The 22,250-nt window shown below is 36.8% G+C and overlaps 2 protein-coding genes across 2 annotated transcripts in view; one reads left to right on the forward strand and one right to left on the reverse strand.

Moving 5' to 3' along the window:
- Positions 1–877: 877 nt before the first annotated feature.
- LOC137997558 (dolichyl-diphosphooligosaccharide--protein glycosyltransferase 48 kDa subunit-like) lies at positions 878–9,804 on the forward strand. The gene is made up of 8 exons (XM_068843622.1): positions 878–987; positions 1,418–1,511; positions 2,390–2,493; positions 4,259–4,303; positions 4,658–4,805; positions 7,386–7,509; positions 7,635–7,741; positions 9,540–9,804. The coding sequence occupies exons 2-8, from the start codon at positions 1,419–1,421 to the stop codon at positions 9,693–9,695; spliced, it is 777 nt and encodes a 258-aa protein (XP_068699723.1). The 5' UTR covers positions 878–987; position 1,418; the 3' UTR covers positions 9,696–9,804.
- A 557-nt stretch (positions 9,805–10,361) lies between these two features.
- Positions 10,362–22,250, reverse strand: part of LOC137997556 (forkhead box protein J3-like) — a 12,122-nt gene continuing 233 nt past the window's right edge. Inside the window, exons 1-5 of the mRNA XM_068843620.1 lie at positions 22,100–22,250; positions 21,900–21,974; positions 21,685–21,771; positions 19,296–19,632; positions 10,362–17,676 (exon numbers count right to left, since the gene is read on the reverse strand). The exon at positions 22,100–22,250 is cut by the window's right edge and continues 233 nt beyond it. Coding sequence (XP_068699721.1) covers positions 17,009–17,676; positions 19,296–19,632; positions 21,685–21,771; positions 21,900–21,974; positions 22,100–22,250 — 1,318 coding nt within the window. The 3' untranslated portion in view covers positions 10,362–17,008. The remainder of the gene's footprint in view (positions 17,677–19,295; positions 19,633–21,684; positions 21,772–21,899; positions 21,975–22,099) is intronic.

Genomic DNA, 22,250 nt, shown 5'->3' on the forward strand with positions numbered 1-22,250 from the left:
TGACCAAGAAGGATAACTATTTCACATGTATACTTTATAAGATGACATTGTGACCTTAATCAAGCTGTTGGTTTGGGGGTTTTTGTAGTTTGAGTCACTGGGCAGGTGGGCAGGCTATTAAGCTTGGGGTCTTGTAGCTACAAAATGACACTTAAATAGAATTAAAAATGAAATTCCCGAAAATGACGTACATGTACTATGATTCGCGTAAACTAAAATTTCAAGTCTAAAAGAACTGAGGACAGTATTACAATTACCGGTATATGTGAAAAATGCAGATAAAAATATACCTAATCATAGTCGCTAACTGTAAATCTGTAGTGGAAATTGATGTAATGAAAATTAAGCATTTAAGAACCTGCATTGTCTTTCAACTTGGTTGGTTAAGAGTTGCCAATCATTTACAATATCGAATGATCAATGACAAGGTGTTGTTCCATAGCGCTGCATCTCGTATCGAATCGAAATTCAGGTGGCTTCATCACAAATCGAATTTGTTTTTGTTACCAACAGTATGACAAATAAGAAAGAAATAATTATTAATCTACATGTTCAGCTTGCAAAGAAAGATCCGTTACTAGAAGTAGCTTGAGGCTAGTGGATTTGATCCTTCACTTGCCTGACAGACTAGCGAAAGTTTTTTATGGAAATGTGTGCTCATAAGAAATTTCTTCGGGCCAGTGAAAATGACTTTAAGGCTAGTACATCCTGGATACAGGGAAATTGAATTTATTTGCACCCTGTATGCCCTGTATTTACATGTATAGCAAAAAGTAAATGTAACTAAATTTCAAGGTAAGGATAGTGGCAGTCTTGACAGGAATAATGATTACCGATTGCTTTTATAGTACATTGTAGAACTCAAAAAAATTGTTTTCACTGTTTTTCACAGCATACTCTAATAGTTGCAGAACCTTCAAATGTTATCAAAGCCAACACCATAACAGGCCATCCAATCACAAATCCTCTTCTTTATCAAGGCGTTGGGTAAGTTTAAGGGAAGCTCTTCCACCCCCCCCCCCCCCTAACAAAATACTTAGGATGCATTCATTTGACCATATTTTCGGAGATTCACATTAAAATGGTGGAACACCTGCTTATAATGGCATTTTAAACTTATCTTTATTATCCTTGTTGCTTCAAAATGCTAGACATACTGCTTTAAATCATTACTCCACGTATTCTTATTCCGGAAATGCAATTGAATGCACCCTTAATTTACAGGAAAGAGGACAAAAATCATAAGTGCTTTAGTTTCTTGGAGAATCTGGAAAAAGTTTGGTTTGTTTTCTGCACTAATGACAGTTTAATATGTATCGTAGTCTTTATGTTGACACCACAAATATTTTTGTGGTGAAAATGTTTTGAAATGACTGAAGCAATGCAGTTCCTTTTGGGTACATGGCTTTTTTTACAGGATGACTGCTGATCCTGATAATCCTTTGGTTTTGGAGGTGCTGACAGCATCGTCAACAGCATATTCCTACTATCCTGATGTAAAGATTTCTGAGGTAGTTTGATGTTGGTTTGCTTGAGGTCACAAGCATGTCTTTTGCACAATTCTAATATTAAACAAGGTTATGGATAGTACATTGTATTAATAATGTTGATATGGAACTGGGGTGTAATTCTTCCATAAGTGAAGTTCCCGTTTGTCTATTTGTAAGTTAGAGTACTGTTTGCAGAGCAAGTGAGCAGCAACATTAAATACATGGGGTGTATTAGACTTTGAAGCTAAATAATATATTGTGCAAATTCTCAATTTTTTTGCGGAATTTTTACTGTAATGCATCACACTTTTGACCAGAATACACTGTGCAGCAACCATGGTGCATTGGTCTGACATAACATGTAATTTGTCAAATGAAAAATTGAACTTCATGTACATTTAGAACATTATTTTAACTTACATTTTCACTTTTTAAATCCAGCACATTTTTCCCACCAAGGACGTCCACATTTATTTCCAGGACATAACACATGATGCCTATGATAAAGTTGAATACTGTACTTTGTCTTTTGGACATCCGGACAAAGGATTTTTGAAAGTTATGCAATGATGAAATAACTACTAGCCTCAAATTACCTTAAGTTATTTTTACCTTGTCATCTTGAAAACTTTGTTCTTTTATGCTCATGCAAAAATGAGATTTGCCACAGTTTCACATCTTTGGGCCAGACTAGTACTATTTATCTGAGGCTTGGGCGTGGTCCAAATTAATGGAAAGCTATTTTGGTTTACCGGTAATTTGTGTTAGGATTCAAATCTTATCAAACCAGTTAAGTTTTGTTTGTTTTTCACATTATTGCAATAATAACAAGGATATGCTGGATAGTTCAGCCAGTTATTTTGTAACTAACACTCAAAGATACTTTGTTATTTTTTCAGTATCCCCATGCCGTTGGCAAAAGCACTCTTTTGATTGCTGGTCTTCAGGCGAGGAATAATGCACGAGTCGTGTTTTCAGGCTCACTGGATTTCTTCAGTGATGAGTATGTGAATATGTTTCTTGCAGCTTGAATTTTTATTTTTTTTAGTGACTAAAACTGTTTATTCAAATTTCATCATTGAAACGACAATAATTACATATTATGAGTACATGCCCAATTACACTGGAAAACAATGGTATTTTGTGCTGGTCGAGTGCATCGTTGTCAAGCAAAAGGTGAAAACGAAGAGTGAGAGTTTTTAGTGTCTTTCCCCAGTTTCCAGTAGTTCTCTTTGTTTTCACCTGGCTCACTCCAGACCTTTGTAGGTTGACGACCATTCATCCGACCAGTGCAAAAATACATCTGTTTTGCAGTCTAATGTGCAATACACTGCTTACAACTTTTTAAAACATTGAAGGAACTACTCAAACTATAGCACCTCACAAAATAAAGTGGTTTGCACCGTTCAGACTGTTGCATGAGTTATGGCATAAATGTATTTAAAATACCTAACCTAATTTTTAAAAGTACTGGCACTCAGTTAACTAATATTTTAGGGGTGGTTGGTGGATGATTCAACCAGAAAAGAGAGGAACATGTTTGAGAAAGTTTACATTGTACATGTTTCAATTACACTGTATTTATTAAGGTGGCTCACAACACTTCCAAGAAACCATGTCATTTTGAGGGATATATTGACTCTACAACCCTTCATCACCCCAAACAGCTATGTTGTGCTATCAAATCTGAAACAACAATGATTTAATGTGCTCAACTATGTGAAGTTATAGCAATAGGAGTGCGACCGGTATTGAAAAGCAGCCTATTATCCATAGCCTGCTTGCAGGGTTCTCCCTTTTAGTAGTTTTCACCACAACAGGTAGGGGACCTTTTCAAACTGGGAAAGCATTTGGTTAATGTTGGACGTTCTGCAAAGGATAAGCCACCTCTGAGCATTTGCAGGCGGCAATAAGTGCTCTTACAAGCGATAAATTTTACTGGTTACCGCCTGATAAGGAGAACCCTGTGCTTGTGTACTTAGCTAATTTTTTCTGTACTGAAAAACAAAAGGGCATCTACGCAGTTGCATTTTGTAGTTGGCCTGCATAGCAAGTTTTTCTCTGGGGTTTTGGTAATAATGAATAATAAATAATAAATAAGAAAGGCCAATAAAAGAGGTTTTCAATGTTTTGAAAGCAAAACAGCACTATTTTCTATTGGGGTGCAGGGCTGGCATAGTGGTGAGGGCACTTGCTTTCCACCAATGTGCTCTGGGTTCATTTCCCAGACTCATGTCATATGTGGGTTGAGTTTCGTGGTTCTCTACTCTGCTTCAAAAGGTTTTACTCCAGGTACAGTGTACTCCGTTTTTCCCCTCTCCTCAAAAACCAACAACAATTTGATTTGCGTTAAATTGTTGATTTCAGTTTGCAGTGCCCCAATTAGTGCTCCAGCACTAGAGTACTACATGTATACACCCAAATAAAGTTTCTTTCCTTTTCTAGGAAAAATAAGGCATGATCCAAAATTGGTTTGCTCTTTCATTGTTGTTTACAATGCCAAAAGCCTTGGGTTTTCTTTTTCTTTCCTCCCAATGCCACTGAAATTCAGACTTGCCACATGGATATACAGCTGTAGGCCACATTTGTTTAAAATCCAAGGAATGATTTTTGGGAATATTTGATTAGTACTCTATAGATCAATAAGTGATCTCAAATAATTAATGCCAAACTTGACTTATTGCCCATCATAGCATCCCCCTTTCTTCACTGCTTTATCTTCATACTGAACTACACGGCTCACTTTGACTTTGATTTCTTTTTTAAAGGTTCTTCAGCAGGTCTGTGCAGAGTTCCAAAGCTGGCTCAAAACTGTGAGTGCCTCTTCGTTTTCCAAGATAATTTATACCAAAGAGGTTTTTTTGACATGAGAGTAAAATCTATAGAATTTGAACTTGGACTTGACAATGTCATTATTTTTTGGTTGCTTGTTTCTTCCATATTAACTTTGTATAACCCATGGACTCCTGAACCATGCTCATTGACAAGTAAAATTGTCTGGCATTAGACAGAGTAAAATCTATCAAGTCTCACTCCAAGGAGTCAGTTGGTTACTGGTACTTTTTCAGACAAGAAGTGTGGAAATTGCTAAAATGAAAAAGTGACTAAAAATAATTATTACTGTTAAGAAACAGAAATGTACTAGTTATCATTTCTTTTAATTTAAGGTATTCAAAATCTGGTAACCAGGACCTGGCGATTGCATTGAGTGAGTGGGTATTCAAGGAGCACGGTGTCCTCCGTGTTGGAGAGGTTAAACATCACCGTGTTGGAGAAGCAGCACCTCCAGTTGCTTACACCGTCGAGGAGGATGTGGTAAGTCTCGTGTTTCATATGACTTTGAAAAATAAATGTGAAAACAGAACATAAACAAAAATGCAAAACATTTAACCCATTGACTCCCGGGGGGTTCCCCATTGACAAGTAAAAGTGTCTGGAGTTAGACAGAGTAAAAAAGTATGGCCGGTTTAGGCCTGATTGGGAGTCAAAGGTTTAATTGGCTTATTGAACAAAAACAAATGAGCGCGAATTTTCATTGGCTTAGCAAATGCAGATGCAAACAATGTCATCTCTCCATGGAACTTTCTGGAAAGCGATCGCCATTTCGCTTTGACGTCATTTAAAATTCAGTAATGTGATTGGCAATCAAACTTTTTACTGCCTATATTTAGGAGTTTCTGAGGGAGGAATAAGGAGAAGGTTTGTTTTAATCTTGCCAACTATTGGTCTGTGAAACAAACTGCGAACACTTTTTCAAGGTGGTGCGAAAATCGCTCTATGTAGTTCATCCATATCATTAGAAGTTATTACAAGTAAAAGCAATTCATTGGCTGAAGGAGAAAACGTTTCCTTGTGAGTAGTAGCATTGTATCAAAATGTATAACAGCTGGGATGAAAAGAGAATAAAAACTGTTTGAGTATGTTATTGTCAAATTAAATTCTTAAATGCCTTAAATCAAAATCACTCTTTCCATGTCTACAGTGATTGTCATGCAAACTCACATTCCACAGACATTCTGCAGGTCAAATAAACAAGAAAAAATTTCACCAGTCAACAGTAATAATTATTCTTACTCACAAAGACCAGGTCAACTTCTCTACCTGCATTGAAAAGAATCCACGGTAATTTCCTCGCAACGGAAAGAAAAACAACTGGTAGAAAACTCTTGTTATCTTTATCATTGCGATCGATCAGCAAAAAATGTACTTTCATCAGCTTGTTTGTGTTGAAATTTCCACAGTGCTGTGCTCAGAAATTTTGCCCAGTGATAGAAAAGATGAACTTTATAAAATCACAACTTAGTTTTCACATGATGTCGAAATCTTTTAGTCATCGAGTGTAAGTGTACATTCGGAAACACTACTTTAATTTTGCTGATTGGTAAACATGTAGATTATATCAGCTAGTCTATGTCTGTTGATTTCACTGATAGCCTCTTTCTTCTCTTGTAATTTATTCATGCAATTTTTCGCTCCACTTTTCTTTTCAAAAATTATATCTGTATGAACAGTAAAGAAGCGGAAGCTGCCTGCGTGAGAGGGAAAACAAAGTTGAAAAGCCTTTTTAAATCCTCATGTCATTTAACAGCCGCACAGGAAAATAACTGGGTGAAACATGTAAATATACAGGTCTGTTGGAAGCGTGCTTGAATTTCAACAAATGAGCCCCAAAACCAGCAAGAATTTGTGACGCTGATGAATAATAAAGCAGTTTCTATTTCCAAAGCAATGGAATTACCTGGTGATAAATAACCTCGTCTGGGAGAGTGAATTTTTGACTTTGCAGAAAGAATGGTCAACCTCAACAGTTGGACAATTGTGATCTTTGTGTTGAATTCGCACATTTATTGTCAACTTTTATAACACTTGAAAGAAAAAAAAACCAACAAACAAAATGACAATCCCTTGTTTTGCCGTCATTTTTCCACAGATTTATCCAGTTGTTAGTAACGCGCAAGGTAACTTGACCACAGGCAGCTGTGGAAATCAATGTCACTTTCGATTTTTGTGATTTACTTGTGCGGCCAAACGAACAATAGAAAAATTGAACGTAGCAAAGTTCTCCCAAAAGGTTTTTCGCCAATGGTAAATTTTTATTTCGCGGCACAAAATTTCTTTTTTTTATGTCGCAAATTTTGTTACTGGTGGCAATTTTTTAAATTCTTGATTGACATTTACTTTTGCATCAATAGTTGATTGCATAAAGCAGGCTAACAAAATCTGTTCCATGCTTAGTTTTCGGCCCTATGTTTCTGGACAGGGATTAACTTCAGTGAACCTTCCTTGTGGAAACTGTCATTCGCTCAGAGTACCCGCTAAAATTTGCTGTGAAAAAGAAGTTGAATTAATTTTCATGTCAGCCTGGAAGCCAATGTTTCTCAATTCCCATTTATTTTCTTTAATCTTTCTGGGTTTAGTATTTTACGTATTACGTCCTGGAAAACAAAACACAGCTCAGTTGACAGTTATGGACTTTACTGCACTACCAGGCGTACCCAATGCGTACCTATTTTTGGAGTAACAATCTCATGATGGTCAGCTTTAGAAAGTAATAGCATTCAATGCAAAAACTGACGCACTTTAACTGATAAATTAATTTTGTAGTTGTTTAGGTACATGACTTGTATGAAAAGATTAGCATTATTAGGTTTAAATAGGCAAAAGAGAAGTTGTGCCTAAGAGGACAACCTCTGAAAAATTTGGTGTTAACCAGCAGCTGACTGTCAACAAGTTTCCCACTTGCATGACAGTGTCACTGTATGTATGCATGCATGCATGTGATTTGTATGGTAGTAAAGTTGTACTCAAACCATTCCCAGAACAAAATTTATAGTTTGAAATCTCTGTGTTATCCAACTGGGAGAAATTAATTTTTTACATTAATCTTGTCTGCAGGTATACAGTATTAGGATTGAGGAGCTGGTAAATGGAAACTGGGAGTCATTCAACGGAATGGATGTTCAGCTAGAATTTTTCAGGATTGACCCGTTCATCAGAATAACACTCAACAAATCAAATGGTGTGCAATTTTGTTAGTGCATGTAAACTATTTTTTACTCTGCATTATTTTATCATCATGGTCTTTGTTGTGTTGTCATTATCATCATTAATTATTGGCATTTTTGTTTTCTCTGTGTATGGCAGATGGTCTCTTTGTGGCAAGGTTCAAGCTCCCTGATGTGTATGGTGTCTTCCAGTTCAAGGTGGAATATAATCGTGTTGGTTTCACTTATCTACATAGCAAAACTCAGGTGATTATAAATCAGTAGTTGTGTGGCTTGAAATTACACATTGATCTATACTGTTTATTTTCTACCCAGGAAAATCACCAAGGAAAACCTTAATCTGCTCATTAAAGGGGCAGAGGACTTCACACTATTTTAGTCAAAATTCAAAACTCTGAGACCAAAAAATAATGCTGTGGTTTTGTTGCCCTGACGCTATTCTTAGTTTCTTGCAGCCAAGGATGGCAGGGATGGAAATGGATTGAAACTTGAAAAAATTGGCTGTTTTTTTCTTTTTTTCAAGTTTGGAGACGTTCTCTCAAAGTCGGCAAAAGTTAAATGCGAATACATGTAGCTCTTTGTGCCATATTTCTTATCATTTCAGTGACTGTCAGGAATGTTATACCTGTGATCTACAGTACTCATTTAGATTTTTTACCCAGTTTTGACCCAACAAAAAAAAAAATTCCGCAATCTGGCCCTTAAACCTTTTCACTCTCAAGATCTAAAAGTTCATCATCCTGAGGATTTGTGTTATCTCCTACAACAGCTGATAATTGGAATTGTGAGTAGAACTTGCATACTCAGGGGTGTCAATAAATTTGAAAGTAGAAAGCTTATAACTGAAAGTACATGTAGGCAACCATGAAAGTGAGCTTTGCACACTTGACTGAGGACAGAAAAATATTCTTTCTCGGATGGCATGTTGTTTTGCCACCTTAAGTGCGAGACTAGGATCTAATCAGTTAAATGTTCCAAGCAATCCACTGCATTCGTACAAATGATCTGGTGCAAGCAGTTTTGTCATGATTTGTTGTTTAATCTTCGTAAATATTTAATATGCCGTCAATTCAACTCAAAACGGGGAGAAGAATGCTTTTAAATTAAATTTATTCAATGTTAATTTAACAAGTGTAAGATTTTTCATCCTGACTGGTGGTAAAATGAGACAAATTAAAGTAGCCGGCTGAAGATGGCTAAGTAGCTGCCGGTTTTAGCTGGCTTCCGTCTACCAGCCCATATTGACACCTCTGATACTGTTTCATCCTGGGAGTTAAAGGGTTACACTAACTTTATGCAGCAAGGATTAACCCATTGACACTTCAAATGTCCTAGGACGTAGGACACCCCCAGTCTGCGTTAGGCAGACTAAAAACTGTTGTCTAACTCCCACTGGTTCTCTGTTCATGACATGTAATTGTGACAAACAGCAATGCTTGCTTCAGAAGCATTAGTTTTGTAAAATTGTCAACAAATTGACCCCAGATTATTCTCAAAATTTCTAAGTTCCACTGTGAATAAGCATGTTTCAATGTTAATCTTGAGTTAAAGTACTGTATAACTCTCCAGTATCACTTCCAGTGGTTGTTTGTTCCAGTGTTTCACACTGGTATATATATTTTTTTGCTTTTCTAAGATTTTGCAGGAAAAACCTGCCACTGTTACATGTATGTATGGACTCTGTTCTGGTCTTGTGCTATATGTACCAGCAGTATGCTTGTATTTTGCTTGTAGCTCAGGTACAATCATCTGACAATAATTATTACATGTCTGATGTGCAGAATGTGTCCACCATAACGACACATGTCACTACTTCATTGTATCTACTGTAGCACCAGAATGCTTTCTGGCATTACAGCAAACACAAGATATCAAGCCACGAGATGCTGCCACGTGACAGATTTCCATCAAAACTAGAGGCCTGGAATGAGAAATATTCCCAGGAGAGCACAGGATATTTTTGCCCTGAGGGGAATATAAAAATAATAAAATGCCCTGTACATGCTTTCAAGTTCACCCTTTTGTTTGTTTGTTTGTTTTTCAGGTATCTGTACGTCCTAAGGAGCACACACAATACGAACGTTTTATCCCATCGGCCTATCCTTATTATGCAAGTGCATTTTCTATGATGTTAGGGTTGTTTATTTTCAGTTTAGTGTTCCTGCATCATAGAGATGAAGTAAAGAGCAAAGCTGAATAGCCAGCTTTAAAGCAAGGTGGTCAAAGCCCCAATTTAGCACGTTTATAATTTTTGTATTGGTGCTTTTTTAATGAATTAAAATTAATGTAGCTGTGTTGTTGTCTTTGAACACTTTGTTTTGATTTTATTTTAAAGTTATCACTGGGATTTTTTTTGGGAGGGGAGGGGGGTGGCAGGGAATGTCAAAAATAGTGGGAAAAAATTGAGCTTTCTTCAAAGTTTCGAACTTTTGAAAAGAGTGTCACTTTTGCAGCTCCAACATTCTTCATTATAATTCATCTCCCCTTAGAGCCTTTCTGAGGTATTTTACAGTACGGTGGATAGCATTGATTCAAGGCATTCTCTGATTGGCTACTCAAAACTCCAAATGCTACTACTACATGTATTCACCTCTGAGCCACTCACATGGGATTTGCCACTTTGCAGCTCGGTTAAATATACCGTAATTGGATGATAAAAGTCCTGTGCTATGGAAAAGTGGTCCTCTTAAAAAGATGAAGTACTTTATTGCAAAAGGCATTCTCTGATTGGCTACTCAAAACTCCAAATGCTACTACTACATGTATTCACCTCTGAGCCACTCACATGGGATTTGCCACTTTGCAGCTCGGTTAAATATACCGTAATTGGATGATAAAAGTCCTTTGCTATGGAAAAGTGGTCCTCTTAAAAAGATGAAGTACTTTATTGCATCTTAAAAGCAATTTTTTTTGACAAGTTTGACACTGTTTTTGTACCATAAATTTTCACCATAATTGTGTAGAAAATGTTATCTCTGTGCCCATTTTTGTGTAACACTCCAATGGCTTGCACCCAACAGGATAAAAATTAACTTTGACAAACCCTACGAGGATTGGGATAAAAACAATAATCGGAAGTTTTGCGATTTTGCCAGTAATAGGCAGCCTTAACTCATTGACACCTCAAATGCCCTAGGAAGACCCCAGTTGACAAGTAAATCTTCTGGCCTTAAACACAGTAAAATCTGTTTAGTCTCACTCCCACGGGTCAATGGGTTAAAACATGTCACTTGTGTCCAGGATTGAAAGTGTTCGCAAACATTTGGAAGCAAAGAGAAACTGCAAAAGTCACAACAAAATCCTTGCGAGCTTTGTGATGAAATTTAAAATTTTCATGTCTGGGCATATCTTTGGAATATTGGAGGAAGAGAATATTGGATATTGAAAACAGAAAGAAACTTTGCCCACTGTCAAAACCAGGCCTGAGTTGTTCAAAAGGTGGATAATAGGGTCTTTTAGATCGGAAGATGAGGACGACTAAGAGTATGAGTTTTCTGTACTGAGCATGTGTACAAGGTTTGGAGGCCGACATTTTTTTGGCAAAAATCGTACTTGTCCTCCGATCTAAAGGTCCCTAAGACTATCCACTGGATAAATCACTATACAGAAGATAAACACAAACAAAACGAAGAATAAGCTACTTATCCAGTGGATGGCGCTATCCACCCTTCGAACAACGGGGGCCAGGAGCATGAATTCCTGATTTGTTGATTGCCTACATGGTGATAAAAGTTAAAGATTTTACCACCTGACCTCAACCCTCATTTGAGCAAACAATATAAGAGTTTCATCATCCTCTCAAACTTTGCAAAAGCTGAAGAGACACCACCAATCTAAAAGTCACAAAATGGTCAAGGATACAGCACTGAAATAAAGACCAACAGTTTAACCAACTTTGAAAAACTCTGAATAGAAGCTCGATGAAACCAAAGAATCGTTTAAATGCTATTACATCCCAAAACTCCAGTAAATACTCTTCTTTATCCCCTTCTTAGAGTAAAATAATATTATTGATCTCTTGTATGCCAGTTTGAGGTCATCCTCAGCAGACAAAAAAGAATGTTCAAATGGCCAATCTACAAACAGGCTAAACAAAGAAAACCTTGCCAGATTTTTTTTGTTTTCCAGGTAGACTGACCCCTTTTGGAAATAAATATATTGATCTGCAAGAGAATTAACAGTATTATATCAATTATTTTCTTAAGGCTAATGCAGTGTAAACCTTCCCAGAATTTGATCACATTGCTTTATTCTGTAACAAATGCCAGTGAATGTGCAGATTGTACAAGCCAAATAATATTGTATTCACCAAATGAACCTTGTATTTTGTATATGTAATCACATAGCCCCAAGGGCAATTAAGGATTGATTTCACGCGTAGTTGAAAAGTTTTCACAAAATTTGCGACGAGGGCAATTTGGAAAACTTTGAAAAGACAAGTGAATTTACTCCTTAATTGCACAAGGGCACAGTGCAATTACATGTTTGTCACATGGAGGGCAAAATTATTGAGGTGAGCCCATTCAATGCTGCGACAAATGACAATTAACTTGACATGTTTTCAATTGGTTAAAGTTCAATTCAATAAATCTATGCTGTCAACAGAAATCGAGCTTAATTTAACTAAACTGTATTTTACATATGGATAAAAAGCAATTTAATATTACAGTCAGAAGCTGGAAGAGGATTCTCTTGTAACTTCACTTGCTCTGGATAAGCAACTTTTAACCAATCACAATCAAGTAATCAAGTAACCCCTTGATTACCAAAAGTGCCCTCGTGATTAAGAAACAAATGCCCTCCACCTCAACCAATCAGTATTCAGTAATTTTGCCCTGTATGTGATAAAGACAGTAACATTATATTTACGTGTACTCAACCACTGCTCAGTCAATTTTTTTAATTCATCAAAAACTAAATGAATACAAAAATAGAGGCTGATATCAGTCATTGACTACAAATAAAGATATATATTATGTCAATAAAAAGTTCTGTGTCTGATAGAAGATGTCACATGAAAATGAAATAAATTTAAAAACAATTCTGCATTGGTAGTCAGCATGTTGGAGCATGAAGTTACAGTTTGAAAATGCTCTAAAGTCCGTGATCTTTGGCAGCAGCTACAACTTTTGCCCTTTTTAGGGGGGGTTCCAATAAGTATGGCTTCATTTGGTTGCCTGAATCTAAATGAGTTCCATTTTTACTCGACGTCGGGTTTTATCACTCTCACTGAAAACTGTGGTCCTCAATTTTCCACTGGCTTGAACCCAGACTCAAAAATAGTCGAGAGGTCAACCAGTTTGTATCAATGAGTGATACCCCTTGGCTTCATGATGCAACATGATTGTTATCAAACACACCCAATGTTATAAAAGTTTAACAAGGCTTGTTTAACAGCTACAAATTATTATCATCATGGTGATGAATAGTGCATAAAGGTCTGATCATAATCAAAAAGCCTGACAGAAAATGGTCAAACTTCTTTGAACAAGAAGGCTGCAATTAAAAACACTCCTTAACTCAAAATGTTTTATACCAATCTACATGTAGATCATGTAGCGCAAGCTTTAATCTAATGTTCATTTGTGATGAGCAAGCTATGTATGGTCTAGTAAATATGTCTGAATATGTCGGAATGTGGTAGGTTAAACTTAAGTCTGAATGTAGATGAAAAATTAAATGTTTAGTCCCACTTCCTGATTTCTTTACAAGACAAGACAAGTTCACGTCTCTTTGAAAGACATCAAAATAATAAAAATACCTTTGCCTGCTGAGTGTAGTTTATCGAATGTAACAGCTCCAAAATTACAAAAAGGAAAGATTTATAGATTTAAAATGGAATATTTAACTTTAATCAGTGATGGAAAAGGTAGAACTTGTTGTTAGCAACAACAACAAAAAAAAAAAACTGGTACCCCACCCTTCTTAGGAATTTATGCTTCAGTAGCACTTAAAAGTCACTTGTCATCAAGAAGAACTGTATCAGTTGCCCTACAAGGACGCCTTCAGGAAGAAAAGGGGTCTCCACACCTAACTTACCTTGTAATATCTGGGAACTACATGTATCTCTACAAGGCCATGATAGGGAGCAAAATAATGAAGATGAAATAAACCAGTGTAGAAGAGGGACAAATTAATTCTAGAAGCACCCTTTTAAATAACGCTTTGCATTATTTACAGTTTTTACAACGAATTTTGAAATTTCTCTACCAGTAGAACCAAAGCAAGCAGAAAACCTTATGAATACAACAACCTAAATCAACGCATTTCAGTAAAACTTAATTTAGGACTACATGTAACTGTAGCTTCACCCCCTTACAAAAAAATTGGCCCAGAATGTGAAGAGAGGATTGTAGACTACAGCTAACTAGCTGAATTCTTAGAAATAAAGATACTGTCTCACAAAGACTACTAGAAAGCAACCCAGTCTTATTTCATACAGTGTTAATCTCTTTAACACTTTGGATGACAGGAATCTAGAGGTACTGTACATGCATCACTTCCTCTCACTGATTTAGTTGAATTATTGTTTCTGTAGTTTTCTGTTCATTAAGAAGGATGGTCGTACTGGATACCATGCCACCCTAACAATATTAATTTATAACTTCTGCTACTTGGCAGCTACCTCCTGTAGCTACATGTACAATGTACAGCACCTTTTAAAAAACTGACATTACAATAATTAAAAAAAAAATCACACACCCTAGTATAAGTATCAACCTTCTCCTCACCTCAGAGATGTCCTGAAGGGGGGTTGAGGTGAGGACATGGTTGAAACTTAAAGCATATACACACCCACCCCATCCATAGAATAAAACCATGATTGTATTTACATAAAAATTATTGTCACACTAACAAGTACATGTAGATGTACATCATCAGTGCCAGTCATGTTGTCTGTGGCTCATTTTTGCTTAAAAGGCATAGAAGTGAATCTTTGCTTTACGATAATACTTTAAAAGAGCTTATGAAGGAAAAGAGTGCTTTAGCCACACATGTAAATGAGATACAGTATGTTTTACTGAAAATCTCAGAATGGCTCACACACCTGTGTATACAAATTAAAAATAATAATTAAATTTCAGAGCAAAAAGGTAATTGGTTTGTAAAAGCAGAAACCCATAAGGGTTGAAACGTGTAACGTCCGTTCACAGCTTCCGAATATTCAATGCAAACTGATTGGTTGAATGTTTCAGTGCTAAGTACCATATTTGGAAACCCCTTGCTCTTGTTGTTCCAAATATGGTACTTGGCAAATTGAATATTCAGAAGCTTGTTTCCCAGCACAAAAGGGGCTGTTACACGTTTCAAGCCTTATGGGTTTCTGGTAAAAGTATTTGAGGGCTTAATTCTCAACATCCGAGTAAGAGAGTCACACTGGCTAAGCAACAGCTTGGCAGTCAAGCCTTTCCACCCCAATAATAAGATCTGGGTCCCAACACTCAAATGTAAGTTGCTTTTAGTAGGAGCTGATAGAATGTAGGATTTAATCAACCCTGTTAAATATATATTTACTCCAGGGATCATTCATCAAGTTATAATGGATAGAGATCACTACTTTGTCACAAGTGAAAGACAAAACTGGTACACTGATGCTTGAGGTGCTAGAGCCCATGACTTGAAGATTGCAATTATTCAAGAATATATATCTGACTCACAAGCTATCAATAAATCTTCTTCCAATGTATTATTACTTTGAAAAGCTTCTCACTGAGATTGTCACCTTAGCCAATCAATTTGTAACATATTCAATTCCATTGCACATGCCTACATTAAACTTTCAAAATAATAGTTCATGTCTGATCAAACTTTCACTTAAACAAGAGCTACTAGTTCTTTGCTCCTAGTCATGGGCCATAACAATGTGCAAAATATACAAAGCCCCCTTAAAAACCATGAATTCAGGTTAAAACTACAAGGTCAGCTCGCACCTTGGATCCCTTAAAAACTTCAGCCCGCATTCAGACGTCTCATATTTCCTTTGTTGCATGTGGAACCTTCCACGCATTGCTGAGCTGAAGTGCCATCTCTATAAAATTCTCATTTTGATTAATTTAGTATGGTGAACCCTGACTTGCACTTGACTGACTTGAACAAATATTTTCAAATGGCACCTTAAAGGATGAACTGTGCAATTATTTACAACTACTCAAAGGTGCAGATTCCCCTCCACTCTAACTTTGCTAGCCTGTAGCATTTAAATACAATGAGGATCACGCACAAAAAAATTAGCAGCAGAATAAAGACTGTTATCATACCGTAAAAACTCGTGTATAAGCCACTTCTTTTTGCAGAAATATTGGGCTCAAAATCTTGGGTGCGGTTTGTATACGAGACCAATGCTTTCGGAGGGAGTAAACTGGCTGGTATGGGGTCACAAATAGCACTAAAAGCCTTCAGTAAGTCAAGATTAAACATATTCTTTGACAGATCACTTCAACACTGATCTCTCCACTACATGCGAGAAAAGTTCGGCAGAACTCACGAGGCAAAGGCTGACTGTTTTGTTGCTTTTCATTACTTGCATGGCGAGTTTGTCCATGACGTTTTTAAACTCTTGTTTAGCGACACATTTTTCACCGACCGATGGCTTTCCATGTTGCTTACAACGTGACTCAGTCCAGACTTCCCTCTGTAAATGACTGCATGGTTAGTATTGTAAGTAAAATGTTTTCGATCATTCCCCAGGCATTATTTTTCAAATTTCATTGTTTTTACTTCAACTTTGGGTTTCAAAAATAAAGACAACTGTTGTCAGTCTCAAGAATTAGGGAAATTGATTAAAGATATTAAGCTTTTAAAAGCTTTTAAGAGTTGATCAAATAACATTACTTCTTAAGATGGCTGCAAGTTCATAGCATAATATTTCAGCAAGTTTTAAATTTCTATCATGAACAACTGCAAACAAACAAATTTATTTGCCAGAATGCTTTTCAAGTTTTTATATTTTTCTCAAAATTCATGCTTGGTATTTGGGGGTGCAGCTTATCTACGAATGCGGCTTATACACAAGTTTTTATGGCGGTACTTTGTGTATTATAGTCCACGAAGGCGATGGCATAAAAAGACCTAAAATAAGTCTTTCACCTTGTTTTAACCCTTTTTGTGCTCATATTTTTACTCTCTCACAAGCATGCCCTGCAGAAAGTAGCTACAATTGAATTATCCGAATCCTTTACTCCTTTACTTTCACAAAACCATAAAAAATTAAAAAATAATATAAAAAAAGGTCAATTAACTTGTTAACTGATACTCCTTTTCAACACTCTAAAAACATGGTTTTTTTAGACACATGAGTTGATAGTACATGTAGTCTTTTGAAGTCTCAAACTTCACATCTAGCCTCCAACCACCCCCTCCCCCCCCCCCCCCCGGCCCTCCCTACATCCCAAAAATTCTATATACACGTCTCTTCTTGGAGTGCTGTATTCACTCAAAAGATCATCATTGTGGAATGGACTTTGGAAGTATTTTGAGTACATACAGGCCGATAGTTAATTGCTAATGCTACCTTTAGAGCAACGATTCCCAGTCAAATTCATCATCGTCATCTTCGTCAATTTTCCCTGGTCTTGATTGAACCATTGGCACTTGATTCATTGTTTGTACCATTGTTGGTTGATCCATCGTTGTTACTTTGATACCAGGTATAGAATGTACCGAGCTGCCACTGTAACTTGCTGAACTGCTGTAGCTTTGCTGTGAACACTGCAACGGAGAGTTGTGGGATACAAACTGGGGATTACTGACTTGCAGCATTCCTGGCGAACTTCCCATCATGCTGCTGCCAGAGGAGGAGGAGGGGCTTACACCCCGCATTGGGGGGGTAGTGTCAGGAAGTAGTCCGTTCTGATGCAGGTATTGACTAAACGAAAATGCAAAATCCTGCCACTGATTTTGGTCCACCCCCATATTCTGCAAATCAGCCCCTTTCATGCTGTCCATAAACATCTGCCATGTACTCAAGTCAACATTCTGAAAGCTTCCAGTATTCAGACTTTCTAAAAGGACTTCCATGTTTTGCATGAGATTGTTCTGTAGTTGCTGTTGCTGTTGTTGACGTTGTTGCTGCAGTTGTTGATGGTGTTGTTGTTGTTGTTGTTGTTGTTGTTTTTGAATAGCTGCTGAAGTATTTAGGTTCTGGCTGTTTCCAAAGAAACCTACATTCATGCTTCCTCCACCTACAATAAAATGAAAACAAAAACATTTGTTTAATACTTCATACACAAGACAATCTCATCAGTACACATTTCTTCCAACCTCACCCAAGTACCTGAACTAGGTATGTATTAAGGTTATTTACTATTCCACTAATACACCATTTTACCGTAAATTATCTGGTCAAGAAAACTCGCAAAATATGAGACGGTAATACACAGTCACTGTAGTGTCCCAGTTTGACCGGTTTAGAACAGAGCATTTATGGACGGAATGGCAGTTTTTCAATGAAACAAATTGTTTTCAACGCAATACAAAGCCTAAGAATTTAGCTTTTCATCGCTTGTCTCTCATCATTTCCTTTAAACAATCAAATAAAGGACATTTGGCTGGCTTTCTGTGCTGGTTACATGGTTCGCAAGCACCCTGAAGCAAAGATGATGCATTTTTTAAGAAACACTCTTACCAGATAAAATTGAACCAAAATAACACCTTTTTGTAGTGGAATAATAAATCTCTTATTCAATGGTTTAACATATAATACTCTCGGACATTTTGCTCGTTGCCTTGCAGGGCTTGGAAAAATACTACCCAACTTGCAAAATATCCGTGTGTTTTACATGTTAAACCATTGAATAAAATGTATTGCATGATCCTAAAGATGGGAAAATTGTAGTACAGTGTAATTTCGGGGCAGGTATAACCACCCCAAGAGCACTTTTGCAGGAAACTGATTTCAAAATGAAAGTACCGGGTAACTGGAGTTAAGTTAAGGTTAATATAATATCTGGATGGCTGATGTTCTGCACTACCCAGTGTTAAATAGCACGCAGGCAAGATATTTTATATTGGGTGATAAGAACAACCTACAGGTACCGGTACATGTAGCTTTTTTTAAATTTAATTGATCTCCACAAAAACAAACAGGGCTTTGGCATAAATATTTAAATCCTATTTTGTACCAAGTGACCCTTCCAGGACTTCAATATGTGCTGTACATGTAGATTCAGGAATAAATTTATTATTTTCTTTACGTCTGTGGTCAAGTGTCCCTAAATTCACAATAAAAATCCTCTTTTCAGCAAACAAATACTTAGGTGATTAGTGGGCCAAAAATATCAATGGTGTCAAATTTGACACTTTTCAACAGAAAATTAATAACCTGCAATAATAATTATTAAATTGCTAAAACTGCATAATCCTTTTTGCATACATAGCTGGGGCACTGAAATAATGCATACATCACTACAATGGGATATACTGTAGCTAAGAAAAACCCAGGGCAGCTTCCTTGGAAACTTACAGTAGTTGGTCATTGGATAGTGATCCTGAAAAAATTCAGGGTTTTCAATAAAACTTGAAGTTGGCAGAATAATCAACTGTTGTCATTGTAAGAATGAATTTTAATTTTAGATCTGACAGAATCTTTCTTTAATTACTTCAATTTAGTGAAAAAAAATAGCTGACTTCTCTAAGTGAACTTGCTGTCGGTATTGATTCAAAGCACTGGAAAATTCCTAATTTCCCTTGGTGTATGGGACAAACTTAATGTTTTAGCCAGTGAAAATAAGCCAGAGGCCAGCTGTGTGCAACATCTCTGTCAATGAAATCAATTTCATCATTGCATTCATCCCTTTCATACCAAAATTCTGTCCTCCGTGTGAAGCATCAAACACAGATTTGTAAAGATTTTTGAATGATGCGCTGAGATCCTCAAATGCCACTTCAGAAAAAATCTTTCGCGGGGGTTCACCATAGCTTTGTGACAATCCAAATCCACTACTGCCGGTGACTGTTGGAGATGCACTTGGTGAAACAGTCGGTGACATTCCCATATAACTATGGCCTGTTGGGGAGGAACCATAGTAACTGCCGCTGGACTGGAGAGATGCTAAAGTGGGTGATGCTGGTGAACTGCATGGTGAGGATTGAGGGCTAATGGGAGACATACGCCCATCTTCTGGTCCATATGGAGAAAGCTGGAGGAGTAAAAAGAAAGACATGACTCTCCACTGAATCAAAATAACAAGGTCTCCATGATCTTTCCCTTTACATCTTCTATCATTATTATTTAACGACAACCAGTCTTTCACAACTCTAAATTGATGAATATGGATAATAATAAGAAGTCAATGCATACATAATACATATACAATGCATATCTAAGACAGCAAGTGGTTAATCTTTGTTTTGTTCATGGTATAATTCATATCCTGCTTTTGACTTTCTCAGCACAAGTGACAAAGGTATCATGGAAATGACAAACATGTGAATCTCTTTGGAATATTCCCCTTTTTTATCCTAACTTTACCTATGTATTATATACCTCTTACTAACCAAGTTCGAGGTCCGCACTGTAAGTTATGGACCACATTTTTTCCTGTTGATTTATGCGCGCTTGGGCCACAAATCAACGGAATTAAAACCAGGATCCGTAACTTACAGTACGGACAGAGAAGACAAGGTTAGTAAGGTATTTATTATATCAAGGGCAAGGAAACTAGTTGAAGTCAAACAGAAGGTTCAACTGCCACAAAGATTGTCATGTCAAAATCCGAAAAAAATAAATCTTTTTGGCTGTTTGAAATAGTTGCTTGCAAGATTCACACAGTTTCACAAGTTAACAGAAGACATGAAAAACTTGCTAGAAAATGTTTCATCGGAATTTGAACTTTAGCGGGCTGTATAGCGGGCCGTACTGTAGATTACGGCCCGCTAATGTAACCAATCAGCGCGTGTACTATCTGACAGATATAACAATATTAAATATTATTAGTGTTGTTGTTATTATCATTATCATTATCATCATCATCATCATCATCATCATTCTTATCATTATTATTATTATTATTCAGATTTTACTCTGTCTAAGGCCAGACAATTTTACTCGTCAACTGAGGTTGTCCCAAGGTGTCTGAGTGTCAATGGGTAAGAGATATGTGTGAAGTACAAATGCTGGTCAATGAACAAAATAAAATATCAATATTGCATTTTCCATACAAACTCTTTAGTCTAACATTATCATAAGCAGCTTGCATCAATCACACACACTTTGTCAGCTTCCACAGGAGGTAGGTTAACAAGATCTTTGACTGTAACACCACCCATGATAATATGTTTTTAGCAATGCGAGATATAACAGTTTTCAAACCATGAGGGAAAATTTCTCAGCACTTTTTCCTAATTACAGCTCATTTTAACCCAAGAAACATATTTTGGCTCTAATAGTTTATTGGAGAGGTAAGTTATCATCAATAAGTAATGAAGGCTTGTGGTGAGTGAGTAACGATGAGTGACTAAAAATAATTTGTCTTCTCAAAAAAAAAAATTGAAAGTTGATGTTGTCGCGTGATTCTTAAAAATCAAAAGAAAGAGGGCGTATTAACGTAATAAATTCTTCGAGTGCCGAAAATTAGACCAGAAATCACGACAGTAAAAAACTTTCAAGTTACAAACTCAATTTTTAACGGAAGACGTAACTACAACGAGCCTAAAATTAGTGTTATTGGGACCTGCGGTAAATTTTAGGCAAGACTTAAAAATCGCTGGCAAATTATTAACTATTTTTGAAGCGGTGATCAAGAAAGCGACCTCTCAATATATTGCATGCTGTCCGTCCAAGACAAGTGAAATCAACATGAATTAGATACACGATGACACTACTAATATTATGATAAATGATCATTAACTTTGACGATCATATTTTGACAAAGTATCCAAATACCAGCCCTGAACATTCGATTCCACCAATCTGGGAGGCAAGCACCGCCACATTGCTGTGTATATTCTTTTTTGCGCGAATCGGCGCCACAGTTACCGCAAAATTCCTACTTAGAAAATAACAGCCGCGAGAAAAGATATGAGGTTGCTTGCTAAGTACAAAAATCAAACATGGCAAGTTACGGTAACTCCACAAACAAGCACGTGTACTATTAATGTCAGTATTGATTTCCCCAAAGGATAAAGGCACTATTTGTGGCTTTTTAATTGCGACGAAATCAAATCTGTTCTACCCGATTCGGAGTTCATACCCTTGAATCGCTGGTTCGTCGCTTCCTGTTTTGCCTTGAGTGAGCACCATCGTCTTGTGGATTCTGATCTATTGCCCAGTATGAGCCCTGAAATTGCGAAGACTAAAATATCAGCTCAAAATAAGGAAGGAAAACTAAGCAAAAATACGATTAAAATTAAGACTTAATTGAATTGATTCCATTCTTTGCCACAACGAAGATAAAAATTTACGTACCTTTCCTGGATCGTCTTTGCTTCGAGGGACTTTCATAAAGCACTTATTTAATGAGAGATTATGCCGGATAGAGTTCTGCAAAAAAATGAATAACAAAGCAGAATGATCGCTGATTACCGTGAATAAGAAAACTGGGGATGGCAACATGATTTAGTAAGCTTAAGCTCAGTATATACGTATTCAAGCTTTTAAGAGCCTACCTTCCAACCAGTACCAGCCTCCTTATAGTACGGGAACTTCTCGCAAATCCACTGATAGATCTCGCTTAAGGTCATCTTCCTTTTAGGCGAGCTGTTGATGGCGAAGGTGATCAAGTTGGCGTAAGAGTAAGGTGGTTTACTTTCGCGGGTT

The sequence above is a fragment of the Montipora foliosa genome, chromosome 3 (genome assembly GCF_036669935.1).
Source record: "Montipora foliosa isolate CH-2021 chromosome 3, ASM3666993v2, whole genome shotgun sequence".
Taxonomy (NCBI): Eukaryota; Metazoa; Cnidaria; class Anthozoa; order Scleractinia; family Acroporidae; genus Montipora; species Montipora foliosa.

Excerpts from the sequence above, each read along its gene's own strand:
- LOC137997558 (XM_068843622.1), top strand. The coding sequence starts at position 1,419 with ATGACTGCTGATCCTGATAATCCTTTGGTTTTGGAGGTGCTGACAGCA. Across the intron at positions 1,512-2,389 it reads CTGATGTAAAGATTTCTGAG|TATCCCCATGCCGTTGGCAA; the intron begins GTAGTTTGATGT and ends TTATTTTTTCAG. Across the intron at positions 7,510-7,634 it reads AACACTCAACAAATCAAATG|ATGGTCTCTTTGTGGCAAGG; the intron begins GTGTGCAATTTT and ends TGTGTATGGCAG.